Source organism: Mustela erminea, chromosome 14, assembly GCF_009829155.1.
Source record: "Mustela erminea isolate mMusErm1 chromosome 14, mMusErm1.Pri, whole genome shotgun sequence".
Classification (NCBI taxonomy): Eukaryota; Metazoa; Chordata; class Mammalia; order Carnivora; family Mustelidae; genus Mustela; species Mustela erminea.
In genome coordinates, this window is record NC_045627.1 from 59,000,658 (window position 1) to 59,021,014 (window position 20,357).

The 20,357-nt window shown below is 43.5% G+C and overlaps 1 protein-coding gene across 2 annotated transcripts in view; it reads left to right on the forward strand.

The window, feature by feature from the left end:
• The first annotated feature begins 10,935 nt into the window (after positions 1–10,935).
• Positions 10,936–20,357, forward strand: part of LGI1 (leucine rich glioma inactivated 1) — a 39,797-nt gene continuing 30,375 nt past the window's right edge. For both annotated transcript variants that reach the window (XM_032313919.1, XM_032313920.1), the window contains exons 1-2: positions 10,936–11,430; positions 11,835–11,906. In XM_032313919.1, coding sequence (XP_032169810.1) covers positions 10,964–11,430; positions 11,835–11,906 — 539 coding nt within the window. In that variant the 5' untranslated portion in view covers positions 10,936–10,963. The remainder of the gene's footprint in view (positions 11,431–11,834; positions 11,907–20,357) is intronic.

The following is a 20,357-nucleotide window of genomic DNA, read 5'->3' on the forward strand; positions in this document are numbered from 1 at the left end:
CTTAATGGGGAGTCTGCTTCTCCCCCTCCCTCTCTTCCTTTTCTTCCCCTCCCCCTCCGCTCATGCTCTGTCTCTTGCTTTCATTCTCTCTCTCTCAAATAAATAAATAAAAGCTTTTAAAAAAAATAAACACTGCCATGGGCATTTTGTTTAACTGTGGTACGTGCATGTACTATACACAAAATGAAGAAAACAAAGTCTTTTCAAGCTTCTGTTTTGATAAGGTATTTCTCCTGCTTGAGGAGAAAAGTTTGGAAGTTCTAGAATGTTAGTGTAAGAAAGATGAAGAAACTGAGACCTGAGGAAACAAAGTGCCTGTCCACGGCCACACAGCCCTTCCACATTTCTTGCCAGGGGATATCTGTCAGTTTGTTTTGGATTCTGTGTGTAGAGCATTCAGCTTCCTTGGGTTAATGGATTATTGATTAATGTTCAGAAAAATACACAAGGAAGTTTTTTATGTTCCCACTATGAGAACTTCTTTTATTCCTTCTCAGCGGGAATGCTAAGAGCTTTGGGGCAGGACAATTCCTCATTGTGTGTAGAGGTTCCAAGAGTTTCAGGATGTTGGCATCTCCAGTCCGGCGGCTATAGCCACGGTGGAGCAGGAGGCAACCAGGCAAATGTTAGCACAACTCAGGGCACCCAAAGAGCTACTAGTAACTTGTCGTACATTCAAGAACCTGCTCAACACTCTCCCTGCCTTTCCAATAACCTCCCCAGCAGGACTCCTGGCAGAGGCCATTCACATGTACAGGATCCTTAGATCCCACCCAGCCCTGGCACTTCCTTTGAAAAGCAAAGCCTCGATGTCAAGAGCTATACAGGAGGTCCTACAGCTCATCCCAGATAGAACCAGATTTTGGCCCCTTCTCTTTCTAACACATTTCAGTGCCACCACTTCTCCAAGGGATCAGCCCTGGGTACATGGCCAGACCAGCACAAGGGCCCAATACCCATCACTCCCAGAGGTTCCATACCCGTAGTTCCTGCCTGTCCTTGTATGAGTAAGGTGGGGTCACCTTTGTTCCAGGAAACCGCTCTGCAGCAAGGAGACAGTGCTGTGGAGTGAGGAAGAGTGTGGATGTCTCTGTTTCAAGCCAGGTGGACCTCTTATCTTGGACAAGCTGCCTGGCCTCTATGCCTCAGTTTCCTCATTTATAAATCAGGAGTCAACAGTAGCCAAACTGTGTTACGATTAAATGGGGTAATGGCTCCCAAGCCCCCACACCAGCGCCTGGCACACTGTAAGCACCTGCTAAGTGTTATCTGTCAGCAACAGCAGCACCATCATCACCTTCTTCAATCCAGGGACTAGAAAGATTCATTAATTGCAGATCCTGTCTTCAAGGGGGCTTTTTAAAGAAGTACAACTTGCTGCGTTTCATCCCATTCACCTGGGTTTCACTCTGTGATGGGCTTGGAATCTTGGTAAAGAGTGTGAGAGCCAAAATCCCACTGGATTCACTGCCCCTCCTGCTCCCTTCCTTACAGACCACTAACCCTAACCCTAACCCTAACCCACTCTTAGTGGGGTGGTTCCCCAGGCTTCCACACTGGTCTTAGTTGTTTTAGAGCCCAGCCAGTTGTTTGGAAGGATGAGGAGTGTTTGGATGAGTGTATTAAACACGTCTTCTTATTTTCTCTACTCTGATGGTTTGACATCTGGGGTCTTCCTGATACTGGAGGGACTGTCCCGGCCAGAGTTAACCAGTTCCTAGAAATAGTAAATGACTCATCTGTGAGAATATCTGTCATATGTGAACCAACCAAGGCAGCGTCCATCTCCCCAACCATCGCCTCTACTGGGCTCTCCTACTCTGAGCCAATGTCCACCTGCCCTAATCATTCCAGAAGCAGGTACCCGATAATGGGGGACAGCACCCACGTCCCAAAGCCCACCGTGATTATTCAAACTAGCACAATAAAGGCTCTTGTCTACATTTTCCCTTGATAACTTCTGCCTCTTGACAGTACCTAGGGCTTCCTCATGTGGACTTCCTGCACGGTGTGCCCTGCCTCCTGTTTCATACTCCAAGGCTGGGTACAGCAACTTCTTCCTTCATGACAGTCATTTCCATGTCTGCCTGTTGTACCACACCAGATTAAAACGAATCTTGGCTACCTTTACTTGTATCCTCTTAAAGGGAATGAAAAGGGGAAAGAATCAGAGATAAGAGTCAGCTGGGGAAGGGGTGCCTGCCTGGCTCAGTCAGTTCAGCGTTTAAGCTTCTGACTTTGGCTCAAGTCATGATCTCAGGGTCCTGAGAGCAAGCTCCTCGTTCAGCAGGGAATCTGCTTCTCCATCTCCCTCTGTCTCTCCCCCAGCATGTACTCTTTCTGCCTCTCTCTCAAATAAATAAATGAAATCTTTAAAATTTTTTTTAAAAAAAAGGAGCTTGTTGGGGATGAAGGGTTGATTTCAATTTAGTAAACATGACTAGAACAGCAAAAGAACCCCTCATACTTGTAAAAGACTGGAGTTGATAAAGTGTTTCCATTGACGTGATTTCATCCAGCCGTTGGCAAAAGCCTGTGAAGTCAACATTAATCTGATTTCACACAAAGATATTGAGACAAAGGCTAAGTGACTGACCATGATCCCACAGCCTGTAGGAGGCAATGTCAGAATTTGAACTCAGATCTATCTGTATCCACAATTCTACTGCTGCATCCCCAAGAAGCAAAGTGAGAACTAAAAAGGAAGAGTGAGCTATCTACCATCTTATAATCTCTGTATTCATTCCATTGGCTGAAGACAGAGACTTAGGTGTCCTTGCGTTCCCCAATGCCTCATGCATAACAGAGTATGAAGAAGTACACGTTGAACCAATGAATGAAGAGCAATCAAAAGGGCGGGTAAATAGTTCCAAGCACCTTACGAGCCCACTGACCCTCTCTCTCTTGTTCTTGGTTCTGACACACTAGTGTCACATGGTTTCCTTATCTGTAAGATGGGGTAATAATAGTGCTTATGCAAATCTGTTGAGAAGAATTAATATATAACTCAAATATATATAATACAATTATATAGAATATTATATGAGTTAATTATATATTTTATTATTTTATTAAGATTTTATTTATTTATTTGCCAGAGAGAGAGAGAAAGTGAACACTGGCAGATGGAGGCAGAGGGAGAAGCAGGCTCCCCGCCGAGCAAGGAGCCCGATGTGGGACTCGATCCCAGGACGCTAGGATCATGACCTGAGCTGAAGGCAGCTGCCCAACCAACTGAGCCACCCAGGCGTCCCATAGTTAATTATATATTTTAAATATGTAATATTTGTTGCTGAGAATTAATATTGGAAAAAACGTTTTATCCATATGCCTGGCATATAATCAGTAGTCAGTGTGTGGTAGCAAGAGTTAGTTATCTGACACTTCTGCTCTTGGCTGGGCACTGTGGGCCTTTTGCTGGGCTGAGAGTGCGGTATTAATGGCATCTGGTCAAAGTCCCCTCCTCAGCCATTCTTTTTGTCAACTGGCGAGTATGTCCCTGCTTTCTATCTAACTCCTCTTTTTCCTCCTTTGACAAAGGAGAGAGACTGTGTTCTGGCTCCATGTCCCCAAAGCACTTTCACCATTAATTCAACAGGTATGTATTGAGCATTGTTTCATGTTTCCTGTTGCTACATTAACCAACCAACCAACACATCCTGGCTTAAAATAATTTTATTTGCTCATGGCTCTTTGATCTGGTGTGGGCTCAGCTGGGAGTTCCTGCTGTTGGTCTTGCCACTGGTCTCTCTTGCAGCTGCATTCATCTGGTAAACCTGGCTGGAGCTGAACTCAGCCTGGGTGCTGAGGTGGCTGTGTCTCTCTATGGAGACTCGGGATTTCTAACTCTTATGTGGCCTCCTCACAAGCAGCCTGACTACTGATAAAGGACATCAAGCCTTCTAAAAATACGAAAGCAGAAGCTGCTAGTTCTTAAGACTCTGGCCATGAACTGGCAGTATATCACTTGTGCCCATCTTGTTGGTTAAAGAGGGCCAGTCCTGCTCCCAGGGGAGAGGGCACAAGGACATGAGTAATGGGAGGCCTGGTTCGTTGAGGGCCCTTAATGGAACAGACTATGGAAAGCACATTCTCTGTACCTACCACTTCCCTAGGATCATTGGTGAAAACGTCAGACCAAGTTCTTTTCTCCACGGAGCCTCCATTCCAGGGCAGTGGTTATCAAAACTTGACAGTGCATCAGAACCACTGGGAAGCTTTGTGAAAACTTAAAATGCTGGGTGCTCCCCCAGAATTTCTGTTTCCATTTGTCAGGGATGGGGCCCAAGAATCTCTAGCTCTACCAAGTTCTGGTCTGGGAACACTTCGAGAATCACTGTTCTGGGGTTCAGTTCTCTCACCAGAATACATCCTCAGAGATATTACTTCAGTTGGTCTGGGGTAAGGCAATTTTTAAAAACAGTTCCCTGGTGATCTTAATGTGCAGCCAGGATTGAAAATCATCGCCTGATAGTCTATTCTGTCTCCCTGTCATTTTCCTGACAAGGTCCCTGAGCGAGTCACACTTTGCTTTACCTTTATGACCCCACCTGAATATTTCTCTTCTTCAAAACAAGGGTTCTCAAATTTTGCTGCACTTTAGAAATTTGCTACAATTTAGAATTAAAAGTCTCGGTGTCCAGGTCATACACCAGGCCAATTAAATCAGAACCTCTAGGAATGTGACCCCAGCATTAAGTATTTTAGAAATTCTCCAAGTGATTACAAAGTGCAACAAAGTTTGAGAATGGGTGCTTTATAACGCCCTTAGTGATATTATCACAGCAAACATTTGTCAGTTTAAAAACCACCTTTCCTGGAATGCCTGGGTAGCTCAGTGGGTTAAAGCCTCTGCCTTTGCCTCTCTGCTCAGCGGGGAGCCTGCTTCCTCCTCTCACTCTCTGCCTACTTGTGTACTCTTGTCTATCAAATAAATAAATAAAATCTTTTTAAAAAATAAAAATAAAAACCATCTTTCCCACAGTAATTCCAGTAACACTAAAAAAAACGTAGAGGAGATTTTAAACTAGAATTTTACCTTCTCCTCTTCTACTTCCACTTGTAGCTGCATTCATGCCTCAATTGCATAGTCATCCTTTAAGGAGACCAGATTTTGCCACATTTGCCCTTAAAAATTTTTTTACTCAAGATCACCAGGAACTTTTGGTGAGGAAGGGGTTAAGATGATAGCCCAGTTGCATGCTGGGAATTGTAGTACAAGAGCCGCACTTTCCCCCTGAGGCACTTTGGACCTCCAAAGCAGCACCCAGGATCCCGCATCCCACTGAGCCTTTGGGGAGACAGTGCCCAGTAGTGGCTAACACCGTGGACATCAGACTCAGATGCCTGGGTTAGATCTCAGTGCCACTCCTCACGAGCTACAGTACTCTGGGCACACTACTTCATCTCCTGGCCCTAAGTTTTCTTTTCTGTAAGTGGAGAGGAAATAATAACAGCAACAACAATAATAATAAATATCTAGCCCATTAGATTGTTACGAGGAGTAAATGAATTAATTACATAAAGGGCTTAGAACAGCAGATGGCACAAAATATGCATTCTTTAAGTGTCAGCTTTATTCCTATTGTCTTCTAACTCCTCTCTTGGCCAAAGTTGGACCATAGGAGTCAAAAAGTCCCCAATTCCATAGTCAGGACACAAGGGTTTAGCTGTCTTTTGAGAAATTACCCATATCTGTTTGTCTAAATTGTCCTCTGGTCATTCTCTTAAAAATTATATGGTTGGTTGGTTGGGGTGATAGGTTGGGGCCAAGGGATACAATATTGGCTAACAGATGCTAGCACACATACCGTCCCCTAGTGAGTGTCCCTTGGTTTTACCTATCCAGCCCTCCTCTCTGCTCTTGGTAGTAAGACCAAAGTTTCCTTTGGGGTGCCACACCCCTCCCACTGCATCCTCGCTTGGTGGGATTGCTGCCCAGGTGTCTGTTCCCGTAGCAGATGGGTGGGTACCTGACTCCAGCTCAGCCCACCCGGCTCTCTCCTCGGGGGAGGAACATGGGGACAAGAACTGGTTGGAGTGGATTCACCTGAGGAACTTGTCTCTTGTCTCCTGCCGCCTAGATCCTCAAGCTCCCACAAGTTTCTCCTTTCTGAAATCTGCTTAGACAGACCATCCTCAGATTCTGCGAGTCACTCTATCACCATGGCAATGAGGGCCTTTTATGCTAAGACTGGTAGAATCAATGTCTGACACTTTCTACCAAAGAGTCCTCGGTGACACACTCCTTCTAAGTAATCTTTAAAATCTGGTCCTCTGCTCACTGCCCTTGCCCACTTCCCATCTAATTTCTGGCAGAACTATCAGTAGTCGAATGCCTTCTTTGTGACATGCCTTCCACTAGCATTATCATGAATTCTAATAGCAACAATGTAAAGATGGCATTACTACTACTTTATCAATGTAGAAAATGAGGCACAGAGAAGCCAAGCAACTTGCTCAAGGTCACACAGCTATAACAGAAATGATATTCTGATCAGTCTACTTACTGCCCTCAATCAGAAAGTGAATTCTTTTGGAATTGAGATCAACATTTCTCAGCCATTTCACAGACTCCTGGGGTGGGTGAAGATCTTTCTCATCCTCTGATAAAGCGTTTTCTTTTTCTTTCTCTTTTTTTGGTCCTAGACTGATTGTAAGCAACATTTTACATTACAACCATGTGTACACACGCACGCGAGCACACGCGCGCACGCGCGCACACACACACAAGAACTGACACCCATTTGCATGTGTCAGTGTTTGTAAAAGGGAGGCAGGGCTAAGCTGGAGCTTTTGAGGCTCATAATAATGATTTGTTTACTTGCATAATGCGTGTTTCCTAGGCCACAGCCAGCCTGAGGGGAGAGCTGGGATCAGAACCAGCACAGGCTGTTCCTCTCTCCCTCTGCTTTCATCGGCTCTCCCAGAAACTCCAGCCCCTCCACAAAGCCCCGGTCCTGATCTGAGGATGCCTGGAGAACTTCGCACATGTGCTCCCTAACACACACCAGGACCTCACCTCCCTTCTCTTGTGCTCTGGCTCTCTGCTGGGATCATTGCCAACTCCTCTGTGTGGCTGTCACTGTGGCTGGGCCACTAATATCGAGCTGTTCCTGCTGGAAAACCCAGGGCCTTTGGTGATGTATGAATCACGGGCTTGGACAGGGACGCTGTTGTATCTCCATGGCAGTTCTGGTACCACAGCGCTGGGCACAGTTCCTCATAGCACCCACGTGCAAGGCCATAATGGCCGCTAACCTAGAAAGAAGATCCTTTGTTCCAGGGACCCGAAAGTAGATTCTTCTTACCCCTTCTAACTTACACATGTTCAAGGGCAGCAGGCTGACAACAATCTCTGCCCTGCGTTCATCACCAAAACAACCTTCTTTTTCTCCAGCTCAGGACCTTGCCCTTGGACTAGGCTTGGATGCTCTTACTCTCACCCAGACTGGTGAGTTCTTTTCCCAGGAGGATCCTTGGTTGCTTTATGCAAATAGACTCTTGGCAAGGCCACATTCTCTTACCCCCTGCCTCCCCCCACAAGACCCTGCTTCCTGGAGTGAATACAGATTTAAGATAAACCCATTTTTATTTGAGAGCTTTGGCTTCCCAGGTCTTGGGAGTCACATGCTCAGAGTTCAAGTCCTGTTGCCGCAATGATGACAATGATGGTAACAAGTCATCCCCATGTATCAGACCCCACGCTAAACACTTTAGATCTATTTAATTCTGTCAACAATTCCATGTGATATGTATTACCAATATCCTCAAGATGCAGAAGAGAAATCTATGGCTTAGAAAGTTTACACTGTAGCCTGTGGTCACACAGCTGGCAACACGCAGAGCCATCCTGAGATCCACTCATCTTCTCCTCTACAGCTGGGCCTGTATATCTAGCCTTCCTCAGCCAAGCCTCCCAGCCCCCTTGGGCATCCTTCCAGCTTTGTTTTCACCCCTTCTAGCCTACTGTCCCAAGGGTCCCCATCATAATCCACAGGTGGGTTATCAAACTGTATCTAAAGGTGTTCGACTTGGTGGAAACCCCTAGCTTCCACCCTCCCGATTCCCACACCCTCTCTGTGCCGTACCAGGACTTCCTGGAGAAGGAGGAAGTTGTGGGGAAAGGAAGTCTCATCAGCAACAAGAGTCCCCTCTCCAGGCCCCTTAAGACTTCATTATGGCAAACTGCTCTTCCTAGCCCCCTCCTCAGTTCCAATTTGGGAACCAGGCAGTTTCTCTTCCCTTAAAAGGCCATCAGCATTCCACATTACACGGTTACAATTTTGCCTGATCTTAGTGGGTTAGTGGGTGTTTTAATTGAATAAGGAATTCAAGTCTGGGCTTTAAATGCCAAAGAGAAAGAAAAAGTTACTGTCTTTTCAGAATGCCCATTGTAATTTGCCCTTAGAGACCCCCCTCCCCTCCCCATGGTCGCTTTTCCACTAGAACTGACACACTGAACCACCAGATAAATATAGCTGCCAAGTGAAGTTATGGGCATGATTTCTTTCCCTCATTCATTTGCCCTTCTGCCTTTGTCCAGTCAAAAATGAAAGTGCTCACCCTTTCTCTGACTGTGTCTACAGAGTGCAAAGCGAAGGGCTGATCAAGAAATCTTGGTAACTTGGTATGTTTGAAAATGAAACACAGGGAGTGACTTACCCTGTTTAACCACACTGATCCATTTCACCACATCTCTGAGAATGTCACCTCACACAGAATGGTTGCTCTGCTCCCTACCATCTGTATGACCTCTTGGGAACTCAGTGTCCCCACATGTAACATTTTGGGGACTGGATCTGAGAACTCTGAAGTCCCTGAAGGTTCTTGCGGTCTTTATTTTATAATTACAAAATGCATCATTTACAAGTCAGATAAGTTAGGGAATGGGTAGTTAAAATAAAAAAAATCCTCTATGAAATTTTTACCACATAACTATTTTATGGAACAAGATTCCAGTGTGCACTTGAAACAAGACCCAATTTATAGAAATCTGGCTTGCAGCCAACTTTTAAGTGACACTTTTACCATTCCAAGTGGAGCTTGCCCATGGGTCACAGTTATTATAAACACTATCATATATTCCCTCCCTTCAAAGAGACTTAGATAGTGAAACATTATTAGAATCTACTCTAAAATCATTACTTCTCTTGCATGGAGGTTTTTTCCTTTTCTGTAAAAATATAACACATTTATATGCCCTCAAAAATCGGTCTAATGATCATAATCTACTGGTCCTTTTGAAGCAAAAACCAGATTATATCACTCCTTGCCCAAAACACTGCAGAGGTGTCTGCTGTCCTCAGGGTCAAGGCCGGGCCCTTGGGTCTATTTGCTCCACCCGGAAAGCTCCAGCTCTCTCCTTCATTCCCCCTTACCTGGGAACTCAGCTCAATCAATACTTCTTTAGGGAATTGTCCTCTGGCCCCCTTGATGAGATCCAATGCCTCTACTGTAACTCTGAGACGGGATGTGAAGTTTCATTGGATGAGCATGTCCTGGTCATGAATAGCCTCTACGCTCTGTTGTTGCTCTAGAAGGTGAACTGTTTGCCCAGCACGTGCACAATGCTGTCCAGGCACTGGAGTCACTGCAGGGTCTCTGCCCTTATGAAGCTTACCGTCTTCTGGGTAAACAGACAGTAACCAAATACAAGAGTGAACATGCCTGCCACTGCCCCCCCCCCACCTCCAGAGCTCAGAGAAATTAAACAAGTGACTGCAGTGAGCATGGGGCATGTGACGGAAGGGAAGGGGTAGACCACCAATGCATCAAGTTCCCGTGGAGGACGAGTTTGGTCATAATCATGCATTTGCTCAAACAGTCCTTTTACTGTTTTCAGTCCAAGAAGCTGAGCAGGAGAAAGGACTAGAGACTGACATCCCCTGGCCAGCTGGGCCAGCTCCAGAGTGGCCGACTTCAGCATGGTAAGAGGATCAAGGGTCTATTCTCCTCCTTGTCCTCCAAGCCAAGGGTCTTCCCACCCTCTTGGACTATATCATCTTGCCCCAGTGTCAAGGTCTGTTTTTTTTTTTCTTTAAATAAATTTCCTATTCCAAAGATATGTTCTCCTTGCCATCAGGTATGACAGTGAGATAGCTTACCACGTTGATGTAATGTTCATGATATTTATGGAACACCTATGCTACCATCCCCATTTCACAGACAGGAGAACAGATGCAGGGGTAAGGCCAATTCGCTTGTAGCAGACCTGGGACCTCAATGCCAGAGCTCCGGCTCTTAATCCAGTGCTTTCCCCGCCCTGTCTGAGCTCTTGGGCTAAACCAGGCCTTTACAGGGCCCTCAGAAGCCACAGTCGGCTGCCTCCTGCTGGCAGGGAGTTCCCTCAGGGCTTCTGGTCCTACGGCTGACGAAGGGAGCGTGAGAAAGGAGGAGGGTGGATTATGCACAGGGGCAGTCTACATCCTCATTTCCTCCCTCATCATGGCAGGAGGGGATGGCTCACACAGGGGGGTGGGGGGCGGATTATGAAAAGCAAGAATTCATAAGAGTTGATAAGTGTCAGAGAAGTGTTTACTCACATTCATTCCCTGAAAGTCACATTCTCCATGTGTTCCTATTTGTCTTTCAACGATGGCATCAGTCAGGTGGAATCAGCAAGCAAGACCAAGGTTTTAGCCAAATGCTGCGGAGAGAGAGAGAGAGAGAGTTTCATTTAACTTCATTTTTCCAGCCAGGGCTGGCTCCAAAGCGAGTTTTTCTCACTCGTTCTTCTGCTACACGCACAGCAAATTCCCAGAGGTTTCTGAGACTGCCGAGATCTGATACAAGACGACGGCTCCCGCCCACCCGCCCACCCACCCACTAATAAGACATAAAGCCGTCCTATTTTTGGTAACAATTAAAGGCCCTCTCGGTGCAAGCAAAACGCTGTTTATTTTCTGTTACATCACTTCACTTTGCCTTCGAAGGCTGTTCTGTGCTCAGTGTTCTCGTGGTGATGCAAGTCGGCTCTCTCCTCCAGCAGTTGGGTCCCTCCCATCGCACAGCACCTCACAGGTCTCTTCCCCGAGCAGTGCGTTGCTGGAGCGAAGAGCAGCTCACGAATCAGCTGCAGGTCCCCGTTTTGAAAAGCAGAGATACAGAGGCAGAGGAAACGGGTGGACTCCTGTGTGACCTGGTCTCAGAGCAAGACAATCACCAGCTGAATTCCAGAAGCCCTGTTCATGTTTGGGGATATTTTTTCGACTGCATGGAATCAGAGAGAAGCCAAAGGATGGGAACTGCCTGCATCCCCCTGAAAAGAATTGCTTATTTCCTATGTCTCTTATCTGCGCTTTTGCTGACTGAGGGGAAGAAACCAGCGAAGCCAAAATGCCCTGCCGTGTGTACTTGTACCAAAGATAATGCTTTATGTGAGAATGCCAGATCCATTCCACGCACCGTTCCTCCTGATGTTATCTCATTGTAAGGCCCGTAAGCATTTTGATATCTAATTTACGATTTAAAAATTCCAGCCGATGTATTTGGGGCTTTGTATGTATCGGTAGAAGGGCATGGAGAGAGAATTTCCTCTTGCGTGCTTGGCCATTTGACAGTGCTAACATTTTGCTGCATTTAGAAATTTTGATTTTGATTAAGCTGCTATGGAACATGCTTAGATATCCCCCACCCCTGAACATTATTATGAGAAACCTGTAGCCGATTTCATCTCTCCTGCTCCATCTGGGAAGGAACAGTATGGTACTTCATAAAATAGTGTCAAAATAGTGACTGTTTTGCTAAACTGGATTAACATAAGGTTTGTTCTGTGTGTGTGTGTGTCTCTTTGTGTACGTCTGTTTGTTTGTTTTTTGTTTGTTTTCTTTCAGATCCTTTGTGAGATCTGGTTTTACTGAAATCTCAGAAGGGAGTTTTTTATTCACACCATCGCTGCAGCTCTTGTGAGAAATATTTATATCATGACTATTTTTAATATAGCATATATTTGGATAAGCCCTCTAGTAAAACGATCTCAATATTAATTTTGTCAAATGTGATTGCATTTCTGGGAAGAAAAAGACATCAGTAAAGTCAGAGGTAGCTGGGTTTGTTTGGGACTGGACACGGGCAGTGCAGGTTGATTCTTTGCAATGGTAAATTTGCTAACCTGTAATGCTGACTACTCTAACGGCTATTTATGAAGTTGTTGGAATGTTTGCAACAATGCTCCCAATTCCATGCCACTATTTTACTTTCATTTTTGACTTGGGAACTTTGCTTATTTTGCCCTGGAGTTTTTGAATTAGTCGATAGAGAACCCTGCATAACATATGCGCTCAAGATGTTGTCTCCCGGGGATCTGGGGCGGGCTGCTATTCTGTATGATTTACCATGTGGGGAAAAACAAATCCGGGTTCTTTCTAGGTAACTCCTTAATATATTAACTCTTGTGAGATTGTTTTCTAATCTCCCATCACTTATAACTAGTCGCCTTACAAGGAGGCAAAGAAAATATTAATATAGGGTGGTGCGAAGGATTAGTCTTTGCCGTATGTTTTGAGTTAGCCACGAGGGAACCACCTATTCTGGCTATGTCTCAAAATAGTCAAAAAACAATATTTGACTAAGAAATTCTATTTCTCCACCGGCATAATATCACATGTATCATTTGTTCTGACGTGTAATGTTTGGCCATTGGAGTGCTAGTTCTTAGAGCTGGACCATGTGAGGGTCAAGAGGTCTCCCCAGACTCAGGTGTCAGGCGACAGATTGAAGTTGTAGTGATATGGTTCCAGGAGGAAATTAGCCAATTGTTGATCAACTGAGTTTTCATTATCTGAACTGCATGATTCAGGACACAAGTTTTTTGCTTGCTTGTTTTTTTGTTTTTTGGGTTGTTTTTTTTTTTTTTTTGCCTTAATTAGTCATTTTGGCTCTTTGAGGTTATATATACAGAGACAAACAGCATGATTTGAAACTGGAGAGACCTATGTAAATCTAACCCCAGCACTCACTAGAAACTAGACAAGGAATCTTGTACAAATGACTCTATCTCTCTGAGCCTCAGTCTCCTCATCTATAAAATGGAGGTGTTGATACATTGAAGGATTGTTATCAGAGATAGATAAGATTTAAGTAGATAAATGCTTGGCATCGGGTATGACAAATGGTTACACATTTTAGAAAAGGTAGTGTTTTTAATTTTTACATAAAGCTAAAAAGCTAAAAAAAATCTATAAATTAATTCTGTTAATCTGTTGTTTTATCTATATGAAATTCCAAAACTGGTTTGACTATTTCTTCGAATTCATAAACCTGATTAGGTGTTCGAACATTATGTAACAATGTTGGCTAATGTCTTTCTACTAGCGAGTGTCTTGGGGTAATATGCAATTGAGCAGAGTATTCTTAAGGGTTTATCTGATTGATGGCTAGTGGTATGATTAGGGGAAGAGTTAGCACATCAGACAAATCCAAAAAAGAGTCTTCAGTACATAGAGAGGCAAAGTCTCCCATGGCAGGATCCTTCTGCAGCGTAAGAATTGGTTGTATCTGAAAAAGTGATAATTGTGCTTATGTTGTCCACTTGTTAAATAAATAAATGGCTCATTTAAAAAGCATCCTTTTCCAGAGCTAAGGCACCTCTTTCCCTCCCAGGATAGTGAAATAGGTGAGTCCTTAAAATTCAAGGAGAAGCGTCAGTCAACACATTCTAATATTCCAACACTAAATAGACATTAGCTGTGACACAGAAAACCTGGACTGAACAACCCAATCAGTTAGAACATGTCTACTTTTTTTTTTTTTGCCAGGGGACCAGCCTCCCAAGCGCAGATGCTGGACAGTGGTATAGGAATAGTTACCGGCTGCTGCGGGGTAATGTGATTACACGTATTTAGAATCACAGAGGGAAGCCAAGGAACTGGTTTTTAAATAGCCCACACCGAGTGTGTGCCATGCCCCTGTGTCCCATGCTCTGAGTTCCTATGGAACATTCCAGCCCTTATTTCTAAAAGCAGTTCAGGTTTCAGAAATAACAAAAGGGCAAGTAATTCTTGCCCTGTATGTCCTTACTTAACTCACATTGGCTAACCTTCGACATGCAGATTTGTGTCTGGGCAGAGTTTATGCGTAAGTGTCAGGTGTCGAAGTTTGTCTCTGATCCCGGCACCTTGTTTTCTAAAGATTTTGCTCCCTATTCTTCCTGCTCAATGTTTTTTGCTTCCTCCTCTTCAGAAGAGGGTCTAATAAGCTCATTTTCACCGAGGAGGAACTAAATTGTAAGGATCCAAATGGGAATTGTGCCATAATCATAACATTGATGGGAATAGATGGTTCACGGATGAAGAGTTCTTCTGTGGGGCAGGGCCGCCGGGTGCCCTGAAAACCCCACGTGGGCTGCCAGTCCCTCCTGGAATACGAAGAGGAAGGGGCCTGAATTTGCCTTTGTGTGACTTTGGCCATCAGACAAGGCCTGGATCACAGCAGCGGTGGCTTGTGTTTTGCAATGAATTCTAACAGCCTTTGTGACCATGGATTACCAAATTGACCTGTCCTATCCTGTGAAGGGATAAACTTCAGACTTGATGCTGCTTCATTGTTGTGCAAAGACAGTTGGTTTCTTGCTCTGTTGTTGAAAAGGGGAAAGAAATGTCCCATTCCCATGATCCATGCTAACAATCTGATAATTTTGTTATGGTCCCAAATGCTTTTTCAGACCTTCTGCAGAAGCATGATGAGAAGTACTTTTTTGAAATGTCAGCATGAGGTACTGAGGAAAACAGATGCAGTGCCCTTTTAAGTTACACACAGTGTTTGGGGAGAAAAGATCCTGCTAGGCCGAGGCTGACAATGTGTTTTGGAGGGCAGGAACAACAAAAACCCACACTCTGTAGAGAGGAGAGGAAGAATAGAACTATCTAATAAAAATACATCACAAACAGTGAACAAAATGTTTTAAAAATATCTTATTTCTGGTTTTAAGCAGCCATAATAACAAAACTCTGCCCAAGCAAACGCAATTTCATTCATGTTTTCCATAGAGTCAGTTGTGAGACATAACCAATGAGAATAATTATTCATTTGGGTTTGTATTTAGTGGTGGGGAACAGTGCTTGTAGCAAATGGAATTTGCAGAAATGTGTTTTCACACATTAAAGCCCTGTTCTTCTCAACTACAGACTGAAATCCCCAATGACAAAGGCTCATTTCAGAAGTAAAATTCTAACTGAAGAGTATAAAATGTGGCCACATTGCCATTTGTTTATAAAATTTTTAATTAACCAAATCCCTCCAACTCTTGAGAGAGTTCTGTTTGCAGGGAGCAAATTACAGGGTTGACTTTAGTATTGTGCTCAAAAAAAAAAAAAAGAAAAGAAAAGAAAAAAAAAATCCATGTATATAAGAATTCAATGTGGTCAGAAAAAAAAATTCTATTTATTCCAGTGAGATTTGGTCCTATCTGAAGCAAGAGAATTGATCCCTCTGGGGAAAAAAAATCATTATTTCTTTTATTAATCCACAGTCAGCACACAAGTACATAGCCCCTAAGAAGTAAAAAATTAAAAAAGGAAAAAGTAAATACCATGAACAGATAAATAATATGTCCGTTCTTTTTTTTTTTTTTTTTAAGATTTTATTTATTTATTTATTGGACAGATGGAGATCACATGTAGGCAGAGAGGCAGGTAGAGAGAGAGGGGGACGTAGGCTCCCTGAGGAGCAGAGAGCCCAATGCAGGGCTCGATCCCAGGACCCTGAGATCATGACCTGAGCCGAAAGCAGAGGCTTTAACCCACTGAGCCACCCAGGAACCCCAATATGTCCGTTCTTATTAAGGTTTTATCATTTAGTCTTTCAAAATACTATCTGTCCAGGAAAAAAATACCATATCTCACCTTTGGAAGTGATTGGCCCCTTTTTCTATTCCTCCTTATATTACAAGAATAAGAAAAATGTAGCACCCTTTAATGACTACTCAAGCCAGACCTAAATGCTAAGGGGGCTTCTGGGGGAATTGTTAGCTGGTTATGGATGAGCCTGGTTTTGTTTGGGGCCAGCTGATGCCCCTCACAATAGACCACGAAGTAACAATTTCAGTCAGCAACTAGGTTGTGTTGTCTACAATACGCCTCATGACCCATGGCTCTGATTTTCAACTTTTTAATTACTTAGTTGTTGTGACTGCAAAGCAACCTTGTGCAATCAATGTTTTCTCTGAAAATGGATTTCTTCCTCTCAATTATTCAAGCGAGAATCTTAGGAGTTATTGGCCCTCCTCCTTCAGTGTCCACTTCCAACCAGACAAGTCCTCTCTCAAACAGGATGAGAACCTGCCACCTCCTCTGCACCCCAAGGCCATGGCCCTAATTTAAGCTGCCATCAGGGGCTCACGGGCTGCTGTGGGAATTTCTCCATCAGGTGCTCCTGCTACCCGCCTCCATTAGTGTTACTTCCAGAAACTCCGATCTCAGTTCCCCGAAAACAGAGAAAATCTGAACACCCGAGTTGGCATTCATAGAATGTAGATATTTGAGCAAGGTCATCGTTTATAATATTGATACCATATGTGCATGCACACACACACACACACACACACACACACACACGTGCACACAGACACTCCCCAAGCTCCATCCGTAACAAACTGAAGTACCTAATTCCCTGACCTCTGTTCTCTCAAACTCTATAGACTTTCTGGGTATCTCCAGCTCTTCCTGTCATTTACTAGAATTATCTGTGCTTCTATCTGCCCCATGTCTCTGGACCTCATGGAGGGTTATCCAGAACCAATTCAATTTTTTTGTTGAATTCAATCCATTTGTTGGATTCAATTTGTTGAATTCGATCCATATTTTCACAAATTTTATACTAAAGAGTCTTGCTTTCCTAACAGTAGATAGTCACATTCTTTTTTATGGTAGTGTACCCTATCAGATATCACGCGAACTAATTGTGTGGACATCTAGAAAGTGAACGGAATCAAAACAATGTGAAGAGGTTCTGTTCAGCCTCAGAGTGAAGGTGCTGTTCACGGGCTCAGTTATTTCCCGCGTACTGGCATTTTACGTTGGGAATCGGCCTCCTTCCTGAGGAACCAAGGACTACCCGTACAAAGAGAGTAATGGTTGGGTGATACTCCCTCAAGTTAAAGAGGAGCCCCCCCAATCTGTCTTAGGGACCCAGGTAATCTAGAAAGTGTGAGACAGAACACAACAGGCCATCATCGGGGAGCCCCCAGGTCTGAGGCTCCAGTTCCTGGAGGACCTGTACCCTCCCTCCTGAAGGCCTGGATACAGACTAGATCTGAGCGGGTCAAGCAGAGTCTAGTCAGGAAACTGCCTTGCCTTTGGGACCAGAACAAAATAGTGGAGGGCAGTCTGGGAGGCACGAGACATTTTCTTCCCCAGGAGAGGCCAGAGAGAGTGGCAGTTTGTCGGCGAACACCTCCTTCCTTTTCGCTGCCCCTTCACTTTCTTGCTGCCTTTTCCCTAATCTCTTCACCCACTTTCCTGGGCTATCTCAGTCCCCTCTTCTGCATCATGTGTATTGGTTATACATATAAATTATACTTCCAAAAAGAAGAAAAAAGAAAAAACATGGCGTTATGATGTTAAACTTCTTTAACAGAGATTTCTAGTGTACCAGAATTTACAAGGCAGAGCATCCAAAGCCTTTTTTAGACCCATTGCTGAGTCTCTTCTGTCCCACTTGGACTTCTTCTAGGCCTTTGACATGTAAAAAAAATCATATTTGCTTCCCAGGTTCTCTGGTGATTCTGGAGGCTGACTAGCATCAAGGGTGTATGAAGGGTAAAACCTTCCCCTTTATTCAGTCTGATACGACCTCCAAAGCGAAATGTTGGTTAAGCAGTATTAAGATGAAAAAAAAAATTCCCTAATAGAAAGGTAATTGCCTTTCTGACTTATTTATACTTGCTTAGCTATCAGTATGTATTCATTGTAGTGTTGCAAGCAGGAACAAAATGAAAGCAAAAGCCTCCCATCTCAGTAAATGCATTGTGGGATTCTTCGGTGCAACAGGCACAGCATTGGGCTTTGTGAGGGACACGAAGATGAGAGTCAGCTCTCTCTCCCTCCCTGCTCTGATATGGCAGATAGAGTTTGGCAGCAATCCCTAAAAAGATAAATTGTAATCGCCTGTGTTTGAATGTATCACAAAGTGTTCTCTTTTTAAACTTTCTTATCCTAAGGTAGTCTTGATGGGCTTTCTCATTTTGTTCAAAATGATACTCAGTTGATTGGCAATGATGATGACTTTTGCTAACTGTTGAGATATGGGCTACAAAATGATTACAGGGCCTTTGTATTGACAGCTGTGATATCAAAATGGCTAACCCTGGAGAGCTGGCAATATGGCAAGTAGTAAAGGGCACAGGGTTTTTTTTGTTTGTTTGTTTTTGTTTTTAAGATTTTATTTATTTATTTATTTGACAGAGGTCACAAGTAGGCAGAGAGGCAGGCAGAGTGAGAGGGGTAAGCAGGTTCCCTGCTGAGCAGAGAGTCCCATGTGGGGCTTGATCCCATGACCCTGAGATCATGACCTGAGCGGAAGGCAGAGGCTTTAACCCCCTGAGCCACCCAGGTGCCCCAGGGCACAAGTTTTGTGGTCAAATAAACATGGGTCCAGTCTCCACTCTGCTGCTTAGTAGTTCCATGATTTGGGGCAAGTTTAATCAAGCCTCATGATTTGCATCTGCAAAATGGGGAATAACCATCATACCTCCTGCACAGGATTGCAGTGAGGATTAAATGAAACAATAGATGGAAAATGCTTGGCACAGTTCCTGTACCTCAATAATAAACATTAGTTTTTATCATGGTTTTTGAAAATTACTTTAATTTGACCAACCATGATATTGGATTAGCATCTGATTGTATGGGCTGTGTTTGCTTATGATCCTAGATTCAAAATGTTGTTGTTCTACCCATAGGTGTCCATCAGAACCTGCTAAGCAATCTTGCCTTCAAATACCTCTCACCGAAAACATGAACTATTTGCCTTTCTGGGGTTAGAGGACTGAGAGGAAGCAGAATCCTCTCCCTTCTTCCTCATGGGAAAAAAAAAAAAAAACTAGCACCAAATTTTACAAAACATTATTTTATTCAAAATAATTAACACTATCCAGTCTTCAGAAAAAAGAGGTCTGAACTCAAAGACATGAGTTTCAAATCCAGGTCAGCCACTAATGGGCTTTCTGAAGTTGGGTTGGTCACGAAATACCCCTGGGCCTCAGATTTTTTTTTTAAAGATTTTTATTTATTTATTTGACAGATGGAGATCACAAGTACGCAGAGAAGCAGGCAGAGAGAGAGGAAGAAGCAGGTTCCCTGCTGAGCAGAGAGCCCGACGCGGGGCTCGATCCCAGGACCCTGGGATCCTGACCTAATCTGAAGGCAGAGGCTTCAACCCACTTAACCACCCAGGCGCCCCTGGGCCTCAGATTTTATATGTATAAAATACCAGAGATAGATAAAATTGTGATTCTCAAACTCAAATGCCAATGGGGATTGGGTGTTAGGGTAAATAAAGGAAGCAGTTGAGTATAAGACAATAGTGGATGGTAGTGACCAAGGTAAACCAGAGAAGACATGCCTTGTCTAAAAATGACAAGATCCTCAGCTTCAGCGGATCATTGCTGATGAGAATATGGTACATGAGCATGGAGCCATATTTTTCTAATTTTCAGGGGAAGGCAAAAATCTGGAAGCAGATTTTTTTTTAAAGGCTAAAAAACAAATAAAACATAAGTTGACATTTTGAGACCTTTCTACTCAATTAACTAAGGTGTCTTCCTGTCTTAAAAAAATTCTATTGTATTGTATTCCATTCTACAAGTAGAATTCCTAGAAATTAATATAATATAGAAGGTGGTCTCGTTAAAGAAATGAACAAAATTTATTGGATCATTTCTAACATTAAGCAGCAAATTAGATTATTAAATGAAAGAGTCTCATAATATGGAATTGGCTATTATAAAGTCATCATTAAAAATAATCCTGTTGTTCTCAATTTTCCAAGTAGATCCTCCGGGATTTTACCAAGACCTCCCCATGGTGACTGATGATAAAACAATATTTCATTATTTTTCCCCTGGGTAGGGACTAGAGAGAAATTGTTGTGTCCATTTACATGACAAGATGGCAGGTGTTTGCCTGTGTACAATGTGATTAAAAAGCAATAAGCCTTAAAAAAAATAGACCAGAATTTATATGTACAAACAATTCTGGAGTCATTAGAGAATTCCTGTGGGAGGTCTTAGATTCCTCCCAGCTACGCTTCCACAGCTAAACATTTCTAGATCCTTCTTTGAGAACTATCTTTACTGCCAGTTTACAAGCCATACAATAAAACCAGGCAAAGTTTTGTTAGGGGGTGTTTGTCATGTTTGT